Source organism: Larimichthys crocea, chromosome XIX (genome assembly GCF_000972845.2).
Source record: "Larimichthys crocea isolate SSNF chromosome XIX, L_crocea_2.0, whole genome shotgun sequence".
Lineage (NCBI taxonomy): Eukaryota > Metazoa > Chordata > Actinopteri > Sciaenidae > Larimichthys > Larimichthys crocea.
Genome location: NC_040029.1, coordinates 9463384 through 9482608, shown reverse-complemented (window position 1 = coordinate 9482608; position 19225 = coordinate 9463384). Strand labels below are relative to the sequence as shown.

Sequence of the window (19225 nt, the reverse complement as noted above, 5' to 3'; positions counted from 1 at the left end):
ATTAATATTTCTGTCAGGTTTTGGTCATTCAGTGAGCTTAAAGCATTTGTTTTATTTGTGTGTATACTTGCACATCATAGGCATAGATGTTTACATTGTCATTATGCTCTTTTATGATATCACCCAAGAAGAAGGTCATGTTGCTTCCTCTTTGACTACCCAATCTAATGTTTGTGATATTTATTTTGTTTAATTTAACTCACACCATAAAGCTTCTGTTTGATTTAGTACAAGTTTTGGTTTTATTGTAAGTGTCAGTCAGATTTAGATGTACTGCCAATCTGTACTCTTTTATAACACATAACGATGACAGAAAGTACATCCAGTTCCTCTGTCTGACCTCAGCTTGTTGTAGATAAAAGAGATTTTAGAAGACCAGGGAGGCAACGTTTTTGTTCCTTTGCTGCCCTTATCAGATTCACCAGCCTGGGTGAGAGCGTACTGTTTTCTCTTTCTGTCGTCACCTTTATCTGTGTTTTGGACATATTTTCCAGAAGGAAGACGCTGGACCTTGGCACGGATAGATCCAGTAGCAGAGGAGTGAGAAAACTGGGGTTGGTGGAGTCATACGTCTAGTATCCATGCTGTCTTTTTCTCTCTCATCTGTGATTTTTGTTGGTTGAAGACAGATCACCTGAACATTATTTTGTTTTTGTCCTCTGTATCAAACATAAATTCTTAATGAAAGTGAAATCTAAAAACACACAAGCTGAATTGAGCTCTGTGGTGAGCATTAAGACATATTCCCGTCCTTTTGCCTTTGTAAGGGTTGACCCTGGTACAAACACCTCGGTTGGGAATTTCAAGCTTGTGCGTGAAGTCTTTTTTTGGGAGTTCTTTTTCGCTATTGGGGTAAATTTTGTAAGATCTTTGAGGTAAAGTTACTGAGCATGATGTGCAGTAGATTTCATGTTTTTATCAGTTTTCCCATAAAAGTTCTTGGCGTTCAAATCAAAAGAACTATTACTGTTTTTTTCGGTGTTCTTTATACAAAGACAGACTTATTGAGGAAGCATTGGCGATGCCAGCATTAAGCCTGTGCCTGGCAATACCATCAGTGTGCGTCAGAGAGATGAGGCCATGGGAATTGTAAGCTTTATTTTCTGAGAAATCATGCTGGGTAAAATCCTTTCAACTCCATTTTATTTGGTTTGACACACTCACGGGGAGAACATGAAATAGTTACTTGCACTACGGGAAAGCCTGGAGATCAGTCCATTCAAGGAGTCAAGGATTTTTTCATCCTCCTGGTATAAGACAGCTTCTGCTTTTCAGCTCCTGCTATGCTCTGAGAACTTTCAGTATTTTGCTTTCCAAATTGGCTGCAGTCTTGACTCTCAGCTTGACACAGCCAGAGGGAAAAAAAAAAGAGGGAAATGACAACTTGTTCAGGGTGATTTAAAGCTCAAGATCCTGTAAGAGACTTGCAGTGAGTATACTATAGTTCACATGTCAGAGAAATACTCACAAAGTCTCTGGGTATCAGTTAAAGGCCTAAAACTAATGCAGGGAACCATACATAAGGGAAAACAACGAACAAAATGTGATCTTTGAAAACCTTCCTGCTGCAGTTCATCTTATTATCCACCACATAATCCGGTAAGGATTTCAAATATGACCTTATTGTATTCAACAATCCCAGCTCTTTCCGTCCCTGTGAGCTCTATGAAACATTTCCTAACTTCCAGTGACTTATTGTCATCGCTGTGCTGTCACAGGATGTCAAATCAAATCAAATTTTATTTGTATAGCCCAAAGTCACAAAATACATTTGCCTCTGGGAGTTTTCCGTAAAGGGAGATGTGACTGCATCTTCAACCAATACCTGGCTAGGCATAACCCTGAAGGAGACAGACAGAGACAGAATGACGGGGATTTACAGCAAACAGGAGTCATGTGTTGGTAGTACTAGAAAATCAGCATAAAGACAGGTCTGTCTGGGTAGTCTTTGTGAATAAAGGCACGTTTTCAGGCATATTTGAGGGTAAATAAAAGCTTGCTTTGATAGCTTGAATTGGAGTGCTTGTTTAAATAAGGTATGTAGTGCTGCCACAGTACAGCAGTGTATGCTGAAGAAACATACTGTTCTCATAATGTGGTGGGTTGGTTTTTGACTCATGATTGTGGTCAATCACATTCTCACTGCTGTCTTCCCCATTACTCTCCACTCTAAGTTCATGTATAATTTATAAAGAAGAAGTCATGAAGTCTTGTGACGGACGGCTGCCGGTGAAGACAATAGATCTTTGTCCTGTCAGGCTCCTCTGGAGGAGGAGGAATGACTGAACACGGCAGATTTTCTCCCCACATCAACTCGAGTTTTTGCTGTAACCAGCTCGGCTGAAATGGCAGCGGAATGAAGCTCAAGAACTGAAATGTCTGAAGTCACAGCACTTGTTGTCGTGAAGTTTTGAAGAGATTTATTACAAATTAACAGACAAAGAAAGGTACTGCTCCGGATTTTAGACAACATTTGAGATATTTGAACACTTTAGTCCAGTGCTTCTCAAACTTTTCATACCACATACCACCTCAGAAAATATCTGGCTCTCCAACTATCATTATTTTGACAGACTTCTTTCAAGTACCACTACATATTTCTAAAAGTTGTGCATCTGTAGTCATTATTTTGCTGTGTTAACTCTCATTTAGTGGCTGCTTTGTCACCGTATTCATCTCATGAATGTGACCTGCCGCCATATAAATTAGGTAAATCCTCATTTAAGCTGCGTTTAAGGACCCTTTACTGTAACATGTTGGCTTTCAGTCAAGGCCGAGTCTGTGCGACACAAAACAAAGCTCAATTCAGCTCTGCCGTCTCTCACTGACACACATTTTCCACGCTTTGTGTGGTGATTGCAAAATGTAAATTAATAATGTTAATTCAGTGTGGAAACATTGCAGCATAAGGCGAGCGGGGTCGGTAAACAGAAGTTTATATCTCGGCTAAATACACTTCAGACAGCTTGTCGGTATCAGAGTGTAAATATAATCTAAGTTAGCGGCGTTTTATCTGTTTGAATAGACGGGGACTGTCCTCCCCTCCTCTGTGTCAATCAGTGCCGGACTTCTATCAAATAGTAACAGGTTGAATTTTAGAGTCACAAAGTTCAACACAGTTCGAGTACGACAAGGGCGACATGGAGCAGGGTGAAACATTTACAATATACCTTTTTATATATATACGCTTTGGGAACTTTGGAGCTCTGAATGCTCTGAAGAAAATCCAGATTTTTGTAATAAACAGAGCCATAAATAAAAAGACAAAGAGAACAAAAGGTTTGGTAAAGGTTTGGTTTACCCAAATTGCAAATGCCATCTCACTCAACATGAATGGTATTTAACCATCCACATAGTTTCATTTTTAGATACAGCTAGAAGTGTCTCTTTCAGACGCTATGCTGCTACTCACATGTTTCTCCTAATAATATTACTTTAATGCCGTGTTTACGTCTTCGCCTCCTATACCAGAGCGTTGTTTGAGGTCAAACAAGAAGCTATACTGCGTTAATTACGCAGCTCGAAGCCCCATCAGCCACGTAAAAGCTCTGAGGGAGCCATTTAGTCTCCGTCGTGGTTTTCTGTTTTGGGTTTTTTTTTTATTGACGCAGCCACGGTGACATCACTGCGGTGCGGGAGGTCTGTTTCCCAAAGACTTAGACGTACTTAAGTGCAAATCCTGCACATGAAATGTGTAAACAAGCAGAAATGTGTTTGGATAGAGGGCGTGGTCATATCTCACATGTTGTTCATTAGCAATAAATTACAGCAAATGATCATGAGTAACGGCACCACAAGCCAGTTTCCAAGCTGCAGTTATTATGTGTATTTGGCCGAGAGGGGTTTTGTGTTATTTTGGGTTGTCCCCTGAAGGGTTTTCTCAACGTTTCTCTATCTGTTACATCACTGCTCTCTTTATTCTGGGGCTATTTCATCTCGTGAAAAGAATTGGAACAAATTGAACTCCATTAGAACCTCCCTGCATGGTTGAGTGACCATAAACAGTCGGACGTTTACTACAAACACCTCCAGCAACCCCCCACCTCCACCAGCCAACAAGGACAATCCCTCCTCCCTCCTCTTCCCTCCTTTCTCCTCCTTTTACAATGAACAGGAAGAGCGCTTCATAGGTTTCGTTGACACTTCAGGGTCATGAGTGTCCTTTGTCCTTTGGCGCTGATGATAGATGTCATCAGCTCTCTTATTTAGCCTCCATGTGCCTTGATTGAGCAGTTGAGAAATCCCCATTGTCTGCTCAAGGACAAACTTTATGACTCTGCTTTGTGCTAACTAAGGTGGACCTCACATTTGTTGTAGCCATAAATCTTTATCAGCTGAACTAACTCAATTAATATTTGTATCATATCTTGGTTTAGTGGCAGCTGAAGTTTCACACCTAAACTCTCAGAGAACAGATGGGATTGTGGTTGATTAACATATATCGGGAACTCAGTGGTCCAACATTGTGAAACTTCATTACAAGGTGCTTTTATTTTCACGGGACACGTTGAACTCAGGCCTCGATGGATTCCTCCCTTTGCATTCCACTTGTTATCTTTCCCCTTTTTCCCGAAGCTCTCACGGGAAGTTTCAGTTTTAATCAGCCTCTTTTCGCTCTTTGTTATTCAAACGAAGCATTCAGCTTTGGGACAATCACTCACCTGCAGAACTGGACTTTCACCTTTTCGAGCTCTGCCCTTATCTCATTCACTTTTCCGCTATCTCTCTCTCTCTCTCCTCTCTCTCTCTCTGTGTGTCGTTCATCCCTGTTTGTACTGTAAACTGACGGCGTGCACGGGTCTGTCAGAGGCACCTACCTACCTGTTGCATGTAAAGGTCAAAATGAAGCGTAGCGTAAAAAGAAAAAGACTGAGGGGAAGAAAGTAAATGAGTGAAAGACGACGAAGGGAAGGGAAGCGGTGAGAACAAAACAGGGAAGTTGAGCAAGACTTACCCCTCCCACTCCTCCCACATTACTCCACCTCCACCTCAGCCACCCTCCCCCACAACTACAACCCTCCCTCCCCGGGGCTCAAAAAACGGCTACTCACCTGTCCAGTTTCAAGCCACTTTTATCACAATCCTCCCCCCCGCCACCACCTCAAAGCTCCTCCTCTTTGGAGGGGGGGGGCAGGTAGGTATAAAGGTATGGTAATGTGAAGCAACCTATCTTCTCTGGTCTGGGGAGTGCGGAAGACACAGGAAGCAACAGGGCTGAGAGAGAGAGCGAGAGAGAGAGAGAGAGAGTGAAAGAGAGAGAGAGAGAGGCGGAGTAGGAAAGCTGCAATTTAAAAAGACAATTGGATTGACTGTTCTCACACTTGCACTGCAACCATGGGGCTGGGAGTAAGTATTAAAACTTTGTCACATGTTTTGGCCTAGTTTTCTAAGAGTCTTTGGATTTAATCTTTCCAGTTCAGTTTGAGTCGCAGTCACAAGTTATTGGCAGGCAGTCGTAGAGTACTTTGTACCTCAGTTTCGATATTTGCTCTGCGAGATGTTGGTTGTTGTTTTTTTTCATATTTTCATGAGAGTAATTCACAGTCCTCCTAACAATGATTAACACATTTTTTTACAGCATGTTTGAACAGCAAAGTTGACACCTCTTTTTGCTCGACACACTCACTCAAAACCAAAAAAGAAAAGAGGAAACATGAGAGAAACCCATGCCACATGTGCTGCCGAGCCGTGTGTTCACAAACTCACTCTGTCTCACTTTCTTCAATCCAGAGAGGGAAAGAGGAGTACAAACTGGCGGCAACTTCAGATGGCAAAGACAAGAAAGGCAAGAAGGGGAAAAATGAAAAGGATATGGATGATCTGAAGAAAGAAGTCGACTTGGTGAGTACACAAACCAAAGTAAAACCAGTTTGTAATTATCTTAAGCAGTTGACTGAGGCAGTTTGAGTCACACAACGTGACGTTAGGAGCAGGCGTGAAGCTGATTGACCTTCTTCAACTTTACAAACATGTGTAGACTGCTGGCTTCACACTTAATGACAGTCTTATTCAGTGTTATCACTGTCGCATTGGTCACAGCAATGATACGGTCACAGCTGAGACAAACCTCTGCTTTTACCTCATGGCTAGTCACATGAGATGTAGCTGTCTTCCCCGTATTTCCCACAGATTGCTACTTACACCGCTGCATGTGCTGTCATATGTTATTAAGCAATTCACGACTATACTTAACCTCTAAGTCACACTTATCTAGGCTCAAAAGTTTGGTCAGAGGCTCTGTTGTCATTATTGTCATCAAAACATATGAAGCAGTCCCTCTTCCTGTAGCTGGTAAACATTTATTATCGCGCTTCAAACTTCATTTCATCTCTCGAGATCTGTTCGAAGTTTAACCGCCGCGCTCTGCAGCTCAGGATGAAATGTGCAGAGTTGTAAAGTTGCATGCAGAGTGCAGAGTTTAGATGGGTTTGACACATCCGGTGTAAAATGGGTGATTTCCACTGGTGTCAGCTTTTTCTCAATCTGTAGCTGGCTGAGGTCATTGACCAAGGTCAGTGAGACACTCTCATGTTAAAGTCATCCCCCTAAAAAAATGGCCTGTGAGTGATTTCACACCTCCGGCTGTATGTTTAAAAGTAAAAAAGTAGCATTTTATATGCAGAAATAGGTTTATTAAAAGTGTCTTTAGAAGTTTGCCAAAGCTGTCCTCACTCCTGTTTGTCCGTTCAAACGTCTCGTTAAAGGATGTCTTGACTTCCGTGAGATAGTGTCCTTCACAAGGTCAGGCGGCAGAGTCAGGTCTCGTGTTCATCTCGAGGTTCAAACTAGTGAACAAAACGTGCTAAAACATCCCACGAATCATCAGTTAACATCGTAATTATTTATATTTTCTTTAATTTTTTGGATGATGTATCGTAAACGTGTCTTTGACTTTCACAAGGTCATCAAGTAAAGATGTAGATTGATGCTGTATTTTTTTAAAGTAACTACAATAAAACATGTATGTCGCGGCTTTTTGCCACTTTTCTAATTAATTCTTTAATCATTGCGTGTTTTTCTCATTCCCTGCCCAATGTCACCCACCAGGTCACAGAGTCTGGCAGGTTATTAGGTAATAAAATCTCCATCTAGGTGACATATTAATGATTATTGTCCTCTGTACGTCTTAACTAGATCTCAAAGTCCTGCCGCCGCTGAAGGACATCTCAATGCCATAGCAACCGTATCGCCAGTCGGCCATAACCTCCCCCGACTTAGCATATTATTTACCGCAATTAACGGCAGGCATTGTCTTTGATGTGTCTTCAGAGGGTTGTTGGTTTGTACTAAAACAGTAGTGAAAGTGTAGGCGGGTCATGTTAATGATTATTGCACCATCATACTCACACCATCATATTATTATTAACCGAGGCGCCAAAGTCCAGCTTAAGACAATTGGAAACTGTCTCCATAGCAACGCCGGTGGATTTTGATCGAACGTGACAAAGTCCAGTAGAATTTTTTTTTTTGCTAAAAATAGAATCCGACTTCTTGAAACCAGCCGCTCAGACGTGATCAGCGTCAAAAAGGTTTGTGAGGAAGAGACCTCAGATGTACCTCTGAGTAACAGCATGTGATGAAACATTATGCACGGCACATTTGGCACGGTGCACTTCATCGTGCTTGTTATAAATGCAAAGGGACCGGGCAGAACCGTGCAATTACACCCATTTTATCCACCAACATGGACGAAGGATTGCTACAGATGGGAGTCCGCGCTTTAAAACAAATACCCATGTTTATATCAAGCAGAGAGCTACAACATGACATACTTTCCGTGTATATAATGGTTTATTCAGCCGGTGCAGCTTTCATTTCATGGAAAAATACTCACTCAGGGGGAAAACTACCATCGCCAAATGGAAAACTTCAGCACCATTTCAAACACAACAAGAATTTGTCACATATGTGAGCTCTGTAAACCACCATTGGGTGTCTTTGACTCAGTTGTCTTACAGTCTCTCTTGAAGAAAGATTACAGAAAAATGAAAGGTGGGAGTCGAGGTTTTGTTGCAGATCATCCAAATTACTTTGAAAGAATCTCGATTCATTCACCCGCCGTAGGCGTTATTCAGAAAAACACAGTGTAGGCGCCTGAATGTGCCAGCTCCTCTGGTTGTTCATTTGCAGATCCATTTTACAGACGCTCTATGATCACAGACCGTCCGTCAAACTCATTACGAGGACACTGATGTGACGTTTTCTTCAGTGAAAATGTCAAACTCATGAGTAATACTCTTCAGGTCACCATTTGGGTGACATTGATTCAGCTGGACAGACTGTTTGCTGTTTGGATGAGTCTATACGTAACAAAGCCTTTGTGTTTGTCTGCGAGGTTTCAGTCAGCAGCTAATTTGACTTGAATGTAGACTTTGGCGACCCGTAATCCTGATCAGATCACTGATTTTGCCTCATCATCTTTATGGCAAGGCATGACAGGACATGTTTTAATCCTCCGAGGATCATATCTGAGGTTTTACCATGATTCTGGCTTGTTTTTACTGTGTTACTCAATCGCTGTCTGTCTCTCTTCCCATAGGATGATCACAAATTAACCTTGGACGAACTTCACAGAAAATATGGAACCGACCTGAGCAGGGTAAGCACGTAGCATGAGTGTGTGTGTTTGAATGTGTGTTTGTGTTTGAGCCTATCACACTGATAGTAACTCGCTGGGATTGTTGTATTGTGACAGTTTCACAGTGGCTGAGGCACGGGGAAGATCTCGTGGTGTAAACTGAGGTCAAAGGCATGTAACATCTCCTTAGAGTCGTGTGAAGTGATTTTAAAGAGTTGGTTCAATACAAACAGATAGTTTTGGTTTTAGTCGTCCAGATTTTGAGATATATACCTTTGAGATCACTGAAATATGGCGTTAAACATGAGAAAGCCACATATCTTTTGACTTGTAACTGCGAGATAAACCATTATTTAGTTGTGAGCCCACATTACAGGTAATACAGACATTTCAGGGGCCTGAAAAGTTGTAAAACTTCATCAGGTGTCCCCTCAGAGAGGTCCCAAAGCACAGGTTTGCTCTGGATAATCCAGTACAAGCTGAGAACAGTTTCTTCAGTAGAAACAATATTATTCACCTACATTGTGTTGGGTGATCTCGTAAATCAACGTATTTCTGACAAATAAAACACAAACTATCCACTTGGATCCGGATCCCACTCGAGAGTTTGGAGAGAAAACGTCGTGATTCAGGCGAGCTGAGCGTGTAAAATGTCAATAAATGTCATTTGTAGAGAAAAGTGGAAACTAAGCTGCTGCACAAAGTGTACTTTTCATGTTTCGGCCATCGAGCCGAGGACACACACACACACACACACACACAGAATCCCATTACACAACCCTTGACTGGCCAAATGCTTGAGTGATGCTGATTACCTGCTGAAATCTGATCTGTCTGAGTTTGCCCCAAAACAAAGACTTCATTCATGCAGGAACACCAGCCTTATTGACCCTACCAACAAGAAACTGCTTTCCACTCCTGGTCCCTCTCCAACGCGACCTTCAGTCACACTTTACTCTTAAAACTGTAACAAAATGTGACCTTGTTGAAGAATGCATTGTTCATTGATAAAAGAGATACAACGTGATTGTCCTGTTTCCCGTCGGCACTCTTTCTATACGGCAAGAGGTGATTTACATCGAGCTAGTCGTCTAATTATACAGAGAGGGTGAAAACAGGAAACAGGGATTGTAAGATTAGTGAGATCTCTCTTCCTGTGCGTTTGGTTTCTTTTGTCTTTGCTTCGACCAAACTTTAATCCATCAGCTCCTGAGGTAATGGAGGTGTACCTGTTTACAAAATAAAAGCTTTAGCAGGAAACGCGTTGCTCAGACTCGCTTCCCTTCTGCCGGCAAACTAGGACAAAGACAAAGCCGTCCGAGCCATACCCATGCCCAACCCTGTCTCGTTAACTATAATATTTCTTCTTTGTGTCTCTTTTTAGGGTCTTTCCAACGCCAGAGCAAAGGAGATCCTGGAACGTGATGGTCCAAACGCCCTCACACCTCCTCCCACGACGCCCGAATGGGTCAAGTTTTGTAAACAGGTAAGAGAGTCCTCCATTTTCAATGCAAAACCTGGAAGACCTGTTTTGCAGATTCAAATTTTAGAAATGCAAATTCACTCATACTCAGTAAAACCGGCAAAGTCCTGACTTTGATGTGGTTTTCCAGCTGTTTGGTGGTTTCTCCATGCTGCTGTGGATCGGTGCTATCCTCTGCTTCCTCGCTTTCGGTATCCAGGCTGCCTCAGAAGATGAACCCGTCAAAGATAACGTAAGGAAGCATTTGTTAGTGTTTCAGATTTGATCTTTTAAATAAAGAAAGATGCTCTAACAGTCTTTTCTCTCATACTACAGTTGTACCTCGGTGTCGTGCTTTCTGCTGTCGTCATCATCACTGGTTGCTTCTCCTACTACCAAGAGGCTAAGAGCTCCAAGATCATGGACTCCTTCAAGAACCTGGTCCCACAGGTGAGTTTTTCCTGACCTTTGTAAACACTTTCCTCAAACAGGAAATGTATCATATCAAATTTGAGACATAAAACCTGTTGCACAATAGAAGGAAGGGGTGTTACTTCGTCAGTATTACCACACCCATGACACAGTTTCTTGGTGCTCTCTTAAAAAACGTCTATTTCACATTCGGTCTCATAGCAAGCCTTGGTCCTCCGTGATGGTGAGAAGAAGAGCATCAACGCCGAAGAGGTGGTGGTCGGTGATTTGGTGGAGGTGAAAGGTGGAGACAGGATCCCCGCTGATCTGAGGATCATCTCCGCTCACGGCTGCAAGGTGGGTATCTTCACTCGGTGTTAAGTTGTAGTTCTTGATCAATGCTTTACTCACCCTGTAAGTCGTGGTTAAATATGTGATTGGAGACACAATATGCTGACAGACTGGGTTATATAAGTGTGAGTTTACTTCCTCATAATCGCTTTCTATTGTCTGAATCCCATCGTCTCAGTTACAAACTTGTTTGTTTCCTACTTTAGGTGGACAACTCCTCTCTGACTGGTGAATCTGAGCCCCAGACTCGTACTCCTGACTTCTCCAACGACAACCCTCTGGAGACCAGGAACATTGTTTTCTTCTCCACCAACTGTGTCGAAGGTAGAGAACTAACGGATAACTTCAAAGATTCAATTGAGGTCAGGGTTTGAAGGATATTAAACTTGAAACTCCTTCTCCTGCTCCAGGTACCGCCAGAGGTGTCGTCATCAACACTGGAGACCGTACTGTCATGGGTCGTATCGCCACCCTGGCTTCCAGCCTGGAGGGTGGCAAAACTCCCATCGCCGTTGAGATTGAGCACTTTATCCACATCATCACCGGCGTGGCCGTCTTCCTGGGTGTTTCCTTCTTCATCCTCTCCCTCATCCTCGGGTATGGCTGGCTGGAGGCCGTCATCTTCCTCATCGGTATCATCGTCGCCAACGTGCCAGAAGGTCTCCTGGCTACCGTCACTGTGAGTCTTGGTGTTTGTTGTCTATTAAAGGTCCAATTATGGATCCCAAGAACAACTCTGACCCAATCGCTCCCATCTCTAGGTGTGTCTGACCCTGACTGCTAAGCGTATGGCCAAGAAGAACTGCCTAGTGAAGAACTTGGAAGCTGTGGAGACCCTTGGCTCCACCTCCACCATCTGCTCTGACAAGACCGGCACCCTGACCCAGAACAGGATGACTGTCGCCCACATGTGGTTTGACAACCAGATCCACGAGGCCGACACCACTGAGAACCAGAGCGGCACCTCCTTCGACAGGAGTTCCCCCACCTGGGCTGCCCTGGCAAGAGTTGCTGGACTCTGCAACCGCGCCGTCTTCCTGGCTGAGCAGAGCAACGTCCCCATCCTGAAGGTGAAAAACTTTGCACGCTTTAATTTCTTTGTCTTGAACGTTTTGCTCTAGTTCACCCATTCTGATTGCCACAAAAGATTGTAAATAATTCACCAGCGGATGAAGATATCAATAACACCGGCTTTTTTGGTGTAACACCATCTCTTAGTCGTGGTTGTAAACAAGATTACCTCATGGAATATTTTTCATCCTTAAAACATTTAGTTGAATTGGATACTACACGCAGTGTAGGTGGTGAGTTGGCGTTATGAGTTGGCAAGGAACTTTTTGGATCCAAGAAAATAAAAATGCAGTCAGTATTACACTACAAATCTTTAGAAAAGCACTCAACATAATGAAAGGCTTTTACAGAAATGTATAGATGCCACCACCATCGCAAAAGATTGACAAGTTATTTCTCTCTCAAAGTGATGAAAACATAAATATCTTTTTGTGGAATGGATCATTGATGTTTAAACTGCTTTATTTATGTGAATCATCCACAACTGTTGTCCTTCTTGTCTTTCTTATTGTCAGTATCTTGTTGAAGTCCAAAGGGGTCGATGGTTTGACTTGATTCTAAGCGTGTGAAACATTTTTTCCCTTAAACCCTCTGATCTAGCTTCTCTGCCCTGTGCTTAAACCCACAGAGAGATGTGGCCGGTGATGCCTCAGAAGCTGCCTTGCTGAAGTGTATCGAGCTGTGCTGCGGATCCGTCGGCGGCATGAGAGACAAATACCTCAAGATCTCTGAGATCCCCTTCAACTCCACCAACAAATACCAGGTAAACAACCCATGAAGTTTCTCATGCCGCTTCTAAATTTGTTCAACATGCATGTGAAAAAATCTCAAGGGAAATGGTGATTTACGCCCCCTAGTGGTTGGATTCACTCATGACATTTTTGTAACATGAAGATACTTTAAAATAAAATAAGTATTTACGCAAATCAAATGTAAAACAAAATACGGAAAGCTTAACCCTCCTTTTTATCCACAGCTTTCCATCCACAAGAATGCAACTCCCGGAGAGACCAAGCATCTGCTAGTGATGAAAGGAGCCCCGGAGAGGATTTTGGACCGCTGCTCCACGATCATGCTGCAGGGCAAAGAGCAGCCTCTGGACGACGAGATGAAAGACGCTTTCCAGAACGCCTATGTGGAGCTGGGAGGACTGGGAGAAAGAGTGCTGGGTACATAACATGGCACCATTCTGTAGCTACATGCACATTTAAAAAATCCGTGGGATCTCTGAACAAGCATTTTCTTCCCTGCCTTACTCAGGTTTCTGCCACTTCAACATGCCCGATGACCAGTTCCCAGAGGGCTTTGCTTTCGACACTGAGGAGGTGAACTTCCCCACTGAGAACCTGTGCTTCATTGGCCTCATGTCCATGATCGACCCTCCTCGTGCCGCCGTACCCGACGCCGTCGGTAAATGCAGAAGCGCTGGAATCAAGGTACGCCTCAAGAGAAGTCAGAACCACAAACACACTTTGCACATAAAATGTTATACTTAATAGCTTGTCTTCTCCATTAGGTCATCATGGTCACAGGTGATCATCCCATCACAGCCAAGGCTATCGCTAAAGGTGTGGGTATCATCTCTGAAGGCAACGAGACTGTTGAGGACATCGCTGCCCGCCTGAACGTACCAGTCTCAGAGGTCAACCCCAGGTTGGTACACTCAATAAATCTTCAGCGTTGAGCCACAATATGAAGAAAAGGAGCTATATGAAATCTTCCTTCCAAACTCACCTCTTCTTCTGTTGTTGTTCTTCCTCATACCGGCACTAATAGAGCCAAATTAAATCAGCGTGGCCTAACGAGGCTCTGCCATCTACTAAAGCCAAAAAAGCTTTTACCATTAAGTCGCTGCAGACAAATAAATCTAAGTGAGACTCTTCATCAGCAAGTTTAGTTTGTTGGGTTCAGATCATAGTCACGCTGGGCAGAAACCTCATGCTCATTTTGCTGATGATACCATCATTTCCTTTAACGTGTGTCAAGGCACATGAGGAATTTCCTGTTTTCTGCTCTGATTCTACCCCATCAACAATTTCAGCTTTGAGAGACAGGATGTGGGATTACGACTGTCGTCCTAATGCTGCTGTGATTTTTTTTTTTTCTCTCCAGGGATGCCAAGGCCTGCGTTGTCCACGGCGGCGAGCTGAAAGACATGACCAGTGAGCAGCTCGACGATATACTGAAACACCACACTGAAATCGTGTTTGCCAGAACCTCCCCTCAACAGAAACTTATCATTGTGGAAGGTTGCCAGCGACAGGTCAGCATGAAACAGAATTTAGGACTTTGTCATGGACACAGATTGGGATTAAAAGCTCTCAGAAATATCTGCTGTGTTTGGTTTTTGTGACACTTTATTTCGTGTCTCTTCAGGGAGCCATTGTGGCTGTGACAGGCGACGGCGTGAACGACTCTCCGGCTCTGAAGAAGGCCGACATTGGCGTCGCCATGGGTATTGCTGGATCTGACGTCTCCAAACAGGCCGCTGACATGATCCTGCTGGACGACAACTTTGCCTCCATCGTTACCGGAGTGGAAGAAGGTAAGGCCAACGCTGAATGTGCAAGTACAGACTTCAGAGAGCAAAAAGCATTGTTATAACGGCTCAATTTTCTGTCTTTACTCAGGCCGTCTGATCTTTGACAACTTGAAGAAATCCATCGCCTACACCCTGACAAGTAACATCCCAGAGATCTCGCCTTTCCTCCTCTTCATCATCGCCAACATCCCTCTGCCCCTGGGAACCGTCACCATCCTCTGTATTGACCTGGGAACTGACATGGTGAGAGCAGAGCATATTTGATCAAAGTTTCTCATCACAGATCAAATCCAAATGTGAATTTTGATGTACGATTGTCTTGTCATCTCACAGGTCCCCGCCATCTCTCTGGCTTATGAAGCAGCTGAGAGCGACATCATGAAGAGACAGCCCAGAAACCCCAAAACAGACAAACTGGTGAACGAGCGGCTCATCAGCATAGCATACGGACAGATCGGTAAAATAATCTAAGCTGAGTTTTGGACTTTAATGTGAAGCTTGTGCACCCGCCCCAAGTTAAACTTCTTCTTCTCTGTCAGGTATGATGCAGGCCACAGCTGGGTTCTTCACATACTTTGTGATCCTGGCTGAAAACGGCTTCCTCCCGATGGACCTGATCGGGATCAGAGTGCATTGGGACGACAAATATGTAAACGACCTGGAAGACAGCTACGGACAGCAGTGGGTCAGTGATGCTTCTATTTTTGTGTCATCTAACGACAGATGTGAAACACACACACGCGTGCTGATGTTTCTTTTTCATCCGCCAGACATACGAGCGCAGAAAGATCGTAGAGTTCACCTGCCACACGGCGTTCTTCGCCAGCATCGTGATCGTGCAGTGGGCCGATCTGATCATCTGTAAGACCAGGAGGAACTCCATCCTGCAGCAGGGAATGAAGTACGTACGCATGATGGAGCGTCTCTTCTCACAGATGTTACAGACGTTAGTTCAACTTGTCTAACTGTGTTAACTCTCCACAGGAACCGAATCCTCATCTTCGGTCTGTTTGAGGAGACAGCTCTGGCTGCCTTCCTGTCATACTGCCCGGGCATGGACGTTGCCCTCAGAATGTATCCTCTCAAGTGAGTATCCACACTATATTCATTAAGTCCATCCCCATTAACGCTGTAATCCGTGAAATCTCTCTTTTCTGTTAATTCTGTTGTTAATCCAGAGCTCTGACATTGTTTTCCCCCGACGATGACATTCAATTCGTTGCTGTTTTAGCTTTATTATCTTGTTTAAAAAAAAGAGGTGGATATTATCTCGCGTTCGCGCTGATTTCCACTTCAGAGGCAGAACGAAGCAGAAGATCTGCCGTGCTAATGAGGGAAATAGAAAAGCAGCGAGGGCGCATTAAGCTCATTAGCTCGGGAAGTTTCGCATCGGCTGAAATCTCGTCTCGTCCCTTCTCCTTTTTTTTTTCTTGTCTTCATCTTCCCCAAACTCACCCACTCATCTTTCTCACAACAAACCTCGGCTTCTTCTTCTTGTCCCGTCTCTCCTCGGCAGATTTTGTCTTCCCGTCTCGTCTGTAAAGAGAAAGAAAAGGTGCTTATTACCAAAGAAAGTTGTGCAGCGTTTACAGCAAAGAAAGAATCATTTGCAACATAAAAACTGCTCAAAATCAGCCCACAAGTTGAAGAAACTACCCATTAAAAATCCCCGTGCGTTACCGGTTTCAGAGGACTCTCAAAGAGATGAACACCTCGCCTCATTTTGCTTTCACACACTCCTGAATCCATCCTCATAGTTCGGTCTCATGCTTTTCATGTGCTCTTAGCAAACCTCCAGCCGATATAATGCCTCTGCAGCGTAACTCGGCCTCTTCAGCAGCCTGCAAAGAGCACTTTGTCTCTTTTGTTGCACAGTTGTGTCTCTAAATCTCTCTCTGTTTGTCCGTCCGTCTTTTTTTAGGCCATGTTGGTGGTTCTGTGCCTTCCCCTACTCCCTCCTCATCTTCCTGTACGATGAAGCCAGAAGATATATCCTCAGACGCAACCCAGGCGGTAAGAGCTCCATTCCCTTTGTGCTTTTTCTGACAGAAACCGTGCACACGTCAGTACTACAGACTATTTAAAATATTAAATACACACGGACCAGTGAACTGTGGCAGATGGTAGAGGTCCGGTGGGGATTTGAACCTTCAACTCTGCTATTGTTAATGCCTCGTTTCCCACCCACGGACTAGAGCAGAACCAGTGTGATCGGAGCTGGCTCTGATGCAGCTGTGTGTGTGTTTGTGTGTGTGTGCTACATCTGAGCCTTGAGCACAGATCAGTGAACAGCCCATCCATGGTGAATAATGTGTTACAATCAGCGACTGTGAATGAATAAAAAAAAACCAAGTTAAATCAAATCTTTAAAATTAGATCTTTGCACGGTGCCCAGAGCGGCAAACTTATTTTTAACCCTGAGCTGAATATTTTCACAGTTTTCCCTCAAAAGTGGAAAACATGATTCCAGCTCAGCGACTGAGGCCTAAAAATAAGACGTAGCTTTGGGCTCCACCACATAATTCAAGCACCAACACCTCTGACTGCTAATCCTGCGTACATCTGAGGGATTCAACCACAGATCCTTACGTTTGAGTCATATGTAGGGCACAGCCTCCACCTAAATCTCTCCATAGCACCATCAGGGAAGATTTAAATTCACCCCAAAAAAACATCACCTAATTCTGTCTCCTTTTGGTTTCTAGGTTGGGTGGAGCAGGAAACATACTACTGAGTCCGGTCACGGAGGGGCGAAGTCAGTGTTTCATCGTTATTTTACTGCCATGTTACATTATTTGTCTGACATGTTTGTCTGACCTCTCCCCTTTTAAAAAAAAAGAAGAGAAAAAACACAAAGAGCATGGATAAATTAAGAATATCTTGATGTAAATGTCCTTCACAATAAAACATGTCCGAACTGTTGTACACCGAAGCTGCTTGGACGTTTGTTTCTTTCACATTTTAGGAGTTTTTTAACGGTTCACTCCACCTCAGCAGCTCCTAAACGTCATACCCGGGGTCAATATTTTCACTTTGAGTGCATGAAAGTGTCGAAGTCAGCTGATCTTCTGTTGATTGACTCATCAGTTGGTTCTCTAATCCTGTCAGCGTTATCTCCTACGACACTAGATTTGACTTTTATCTTTACCTGCCAGATATTCACAGCAGTGTGTGTGTGTGCGTGCATGTGTGTGTGTGTCCATTATCTCAAGGGCCCAGCCTGCTCTCAAAGTGTTTGCAATGGATTGCTCTGTTGACCGCTAACGCAAAGAGAGGCCCCCTCAGTGAGAATTAACTCTCGTCCACTCCAGTGCTATCTACTTTGTGTTTACCCCGGTCATTATGAATGCTCCAACCCCTCTTACGTGTGTGTGTGTGTGTGTGTGTGGCTGAATTTGTCGCCAGATTCAGGTTGAATTTCTGCCTTCAGCGTCTCAGGCAGAGGGTGGTGCTGTGAGAGTGTGCAGACAAAAGGATGGAGGGATGATGTGGAGAGAGAGAGAGAGAGAGAAAGAGTGACGGATGCTGAGGAGAGTGAATCGATGCGATAAAGAGGAAGGAGCAACAAATATTATGTGTGTGTCCGATTGAGTCGAGATGAACACGAGCAGGAGGGTGGATGGTGGAGGGTGGCTGTGCAGACAGACACTAACATTATCATGCCTTCATCCTTCGTTCACAAGCAGGGCCCCTTGAACGTGCCTGTTGCTATGGCAACCCCGTTCGAGAGCCTCTCTCTCTCTCTCTCTCTTTCTCTTTCTGTGTCCAACATCTAAATAAAATCTGAGCTATTTATAGAGCGTCGCTGGCAAAACACGCGAGCATACACCAATATCGCACACACACACACATGCACTCACACCAAAACAAAAATACAGCCCTGTAAAAAATGCAGCTCGCGCTCATTATACATGTGTCACGTGCATGAGCACACACACACACACCCCCTCACCTTACAATGCCAGGGCTCGCTGCTGTGTGTCCATCTGTGGATGACTTGTTTGTTTACTCGGCAGCTCTTCGCTGCAGGTTTTTAGAAAAGAGGTTAAAGCCCTGAATAGATGGATAGAAGAAGAAGATGGGATGGAGTGTGTGTCTCTGTTTGATCTGTCTTTGGTTTATCTTGTCAGTTGATGCAGTGAGTCCTCCAGGGCCAGCTGATACGAAAACACAGTGATAGCACTCGAATGCCTGTCTGACCTGTATCCACCACCAAGAGGTCGCTCACAAAAAAAAATATAAAATAATAATAATAATCTTCTACAAGTGGCTAAACTGGTGTCAAGTGTAGACCCAGGCATGGACGCTAAATCTCTGCCAGCATGGTGTCTCCACATAGGGGACCAAGCCACCCTTCCTCCTCTAACCTCCATCTCCACAGGGGAGCGTCAGAGGTCAGGGAGCATCCTGGAGCTAGTTAATGATGAAGGCAGAAATATGTCAGGGGTGGAAAACAATGGATTAGTCAGGGGGGAGAGGGGGAATACTTACATACATATTTCTGTGGAATCTCAAGCAGCAGAAGTGACATTTTAGTGTCATAAAACCACTAAAAACACGCTTAAATTTTGGGTTTATTGTAACCGTTATACAGATGGACCTCTGCTTTCGGAGGCAGAGGAGGACGCCAAAGGAGGTGTTTGCAAACCCTGCAGCCGTTAGGCCTGGATGAGGTGTAGATGAATCAGAAGTGTGTGTGTGTGTGTGTGTGTGTGTGTGTGTGTGTGTGTTTGGCAGCACCGGAGGGTTGGAGGGTGGCTCTCTTTTCATGGGCCAACAATAAAGCAATGCTTGCACATTTTGGGGGGAA

The 19225-nt window shown here is 44.0% G+C and overlaps 1 protein-coding gene across 1 annotated transcript; it reads left to right on the top strand.

Annotated features, from left to right (window-relative positions):
- The first annotated feature begins 5160 nt into the window (after positions 1–5160).
- On the top strand, positions 5161–17347 carry LOC104928331 (sodium/potassium-transporting ATPase subunit alpha-1). Its single transcript, XM_019273216.2, has 23 exons — positions 5161–5346; positions 5731–5841; positions 8540–8599; positions 9963–10064; positions 10192–10293; positions 10377–10490; positions 10674–10808; positions 11009–11126; positions 11213–11481; positions 11564–11872; positions 12502–12636; positions 12850–13042; positions 13134–13309; positions 13390–13526; positions 13986–14136; positions 14250–14418; positions 14504–14658; positions 14749–14872; positions 14955–15100; positions 15186–15316; positions 15400–15501; positions 16337–16428; positions 17121–17347. The coding sequence occupies exons 1-23, from the start codon at positions 5335–5337 to the stop codon at positions 17147–17149; spliced, it is 3072 nt and encodes a 1023-aa protein (XP_019128761.2). The 5' UTR covers positions 5161–5334; the 3' UTR covers positions 17150–17347.
- Positions 17348–19225: the final 1878 nt, after the last annotated feature.

Coding starts and splice junctions, on each gene's coding strand:
- LOC104928331 (XM_019273216.2), top strand. Junction 13,043..13,133: donor ACTGGGAGAAAGAGTGCTGG/GTACATAACATG, acceptor TGCCTTACTCAG/GTTTCTGCCACTTCAACATG. Junction 15,101..15,185: donor ACAGCTACGGACAGCAGTGG/GTCAGTGATGCT, acceptor TTCATCCGCCAG/ACATACGAGCGCAGAAAGAT.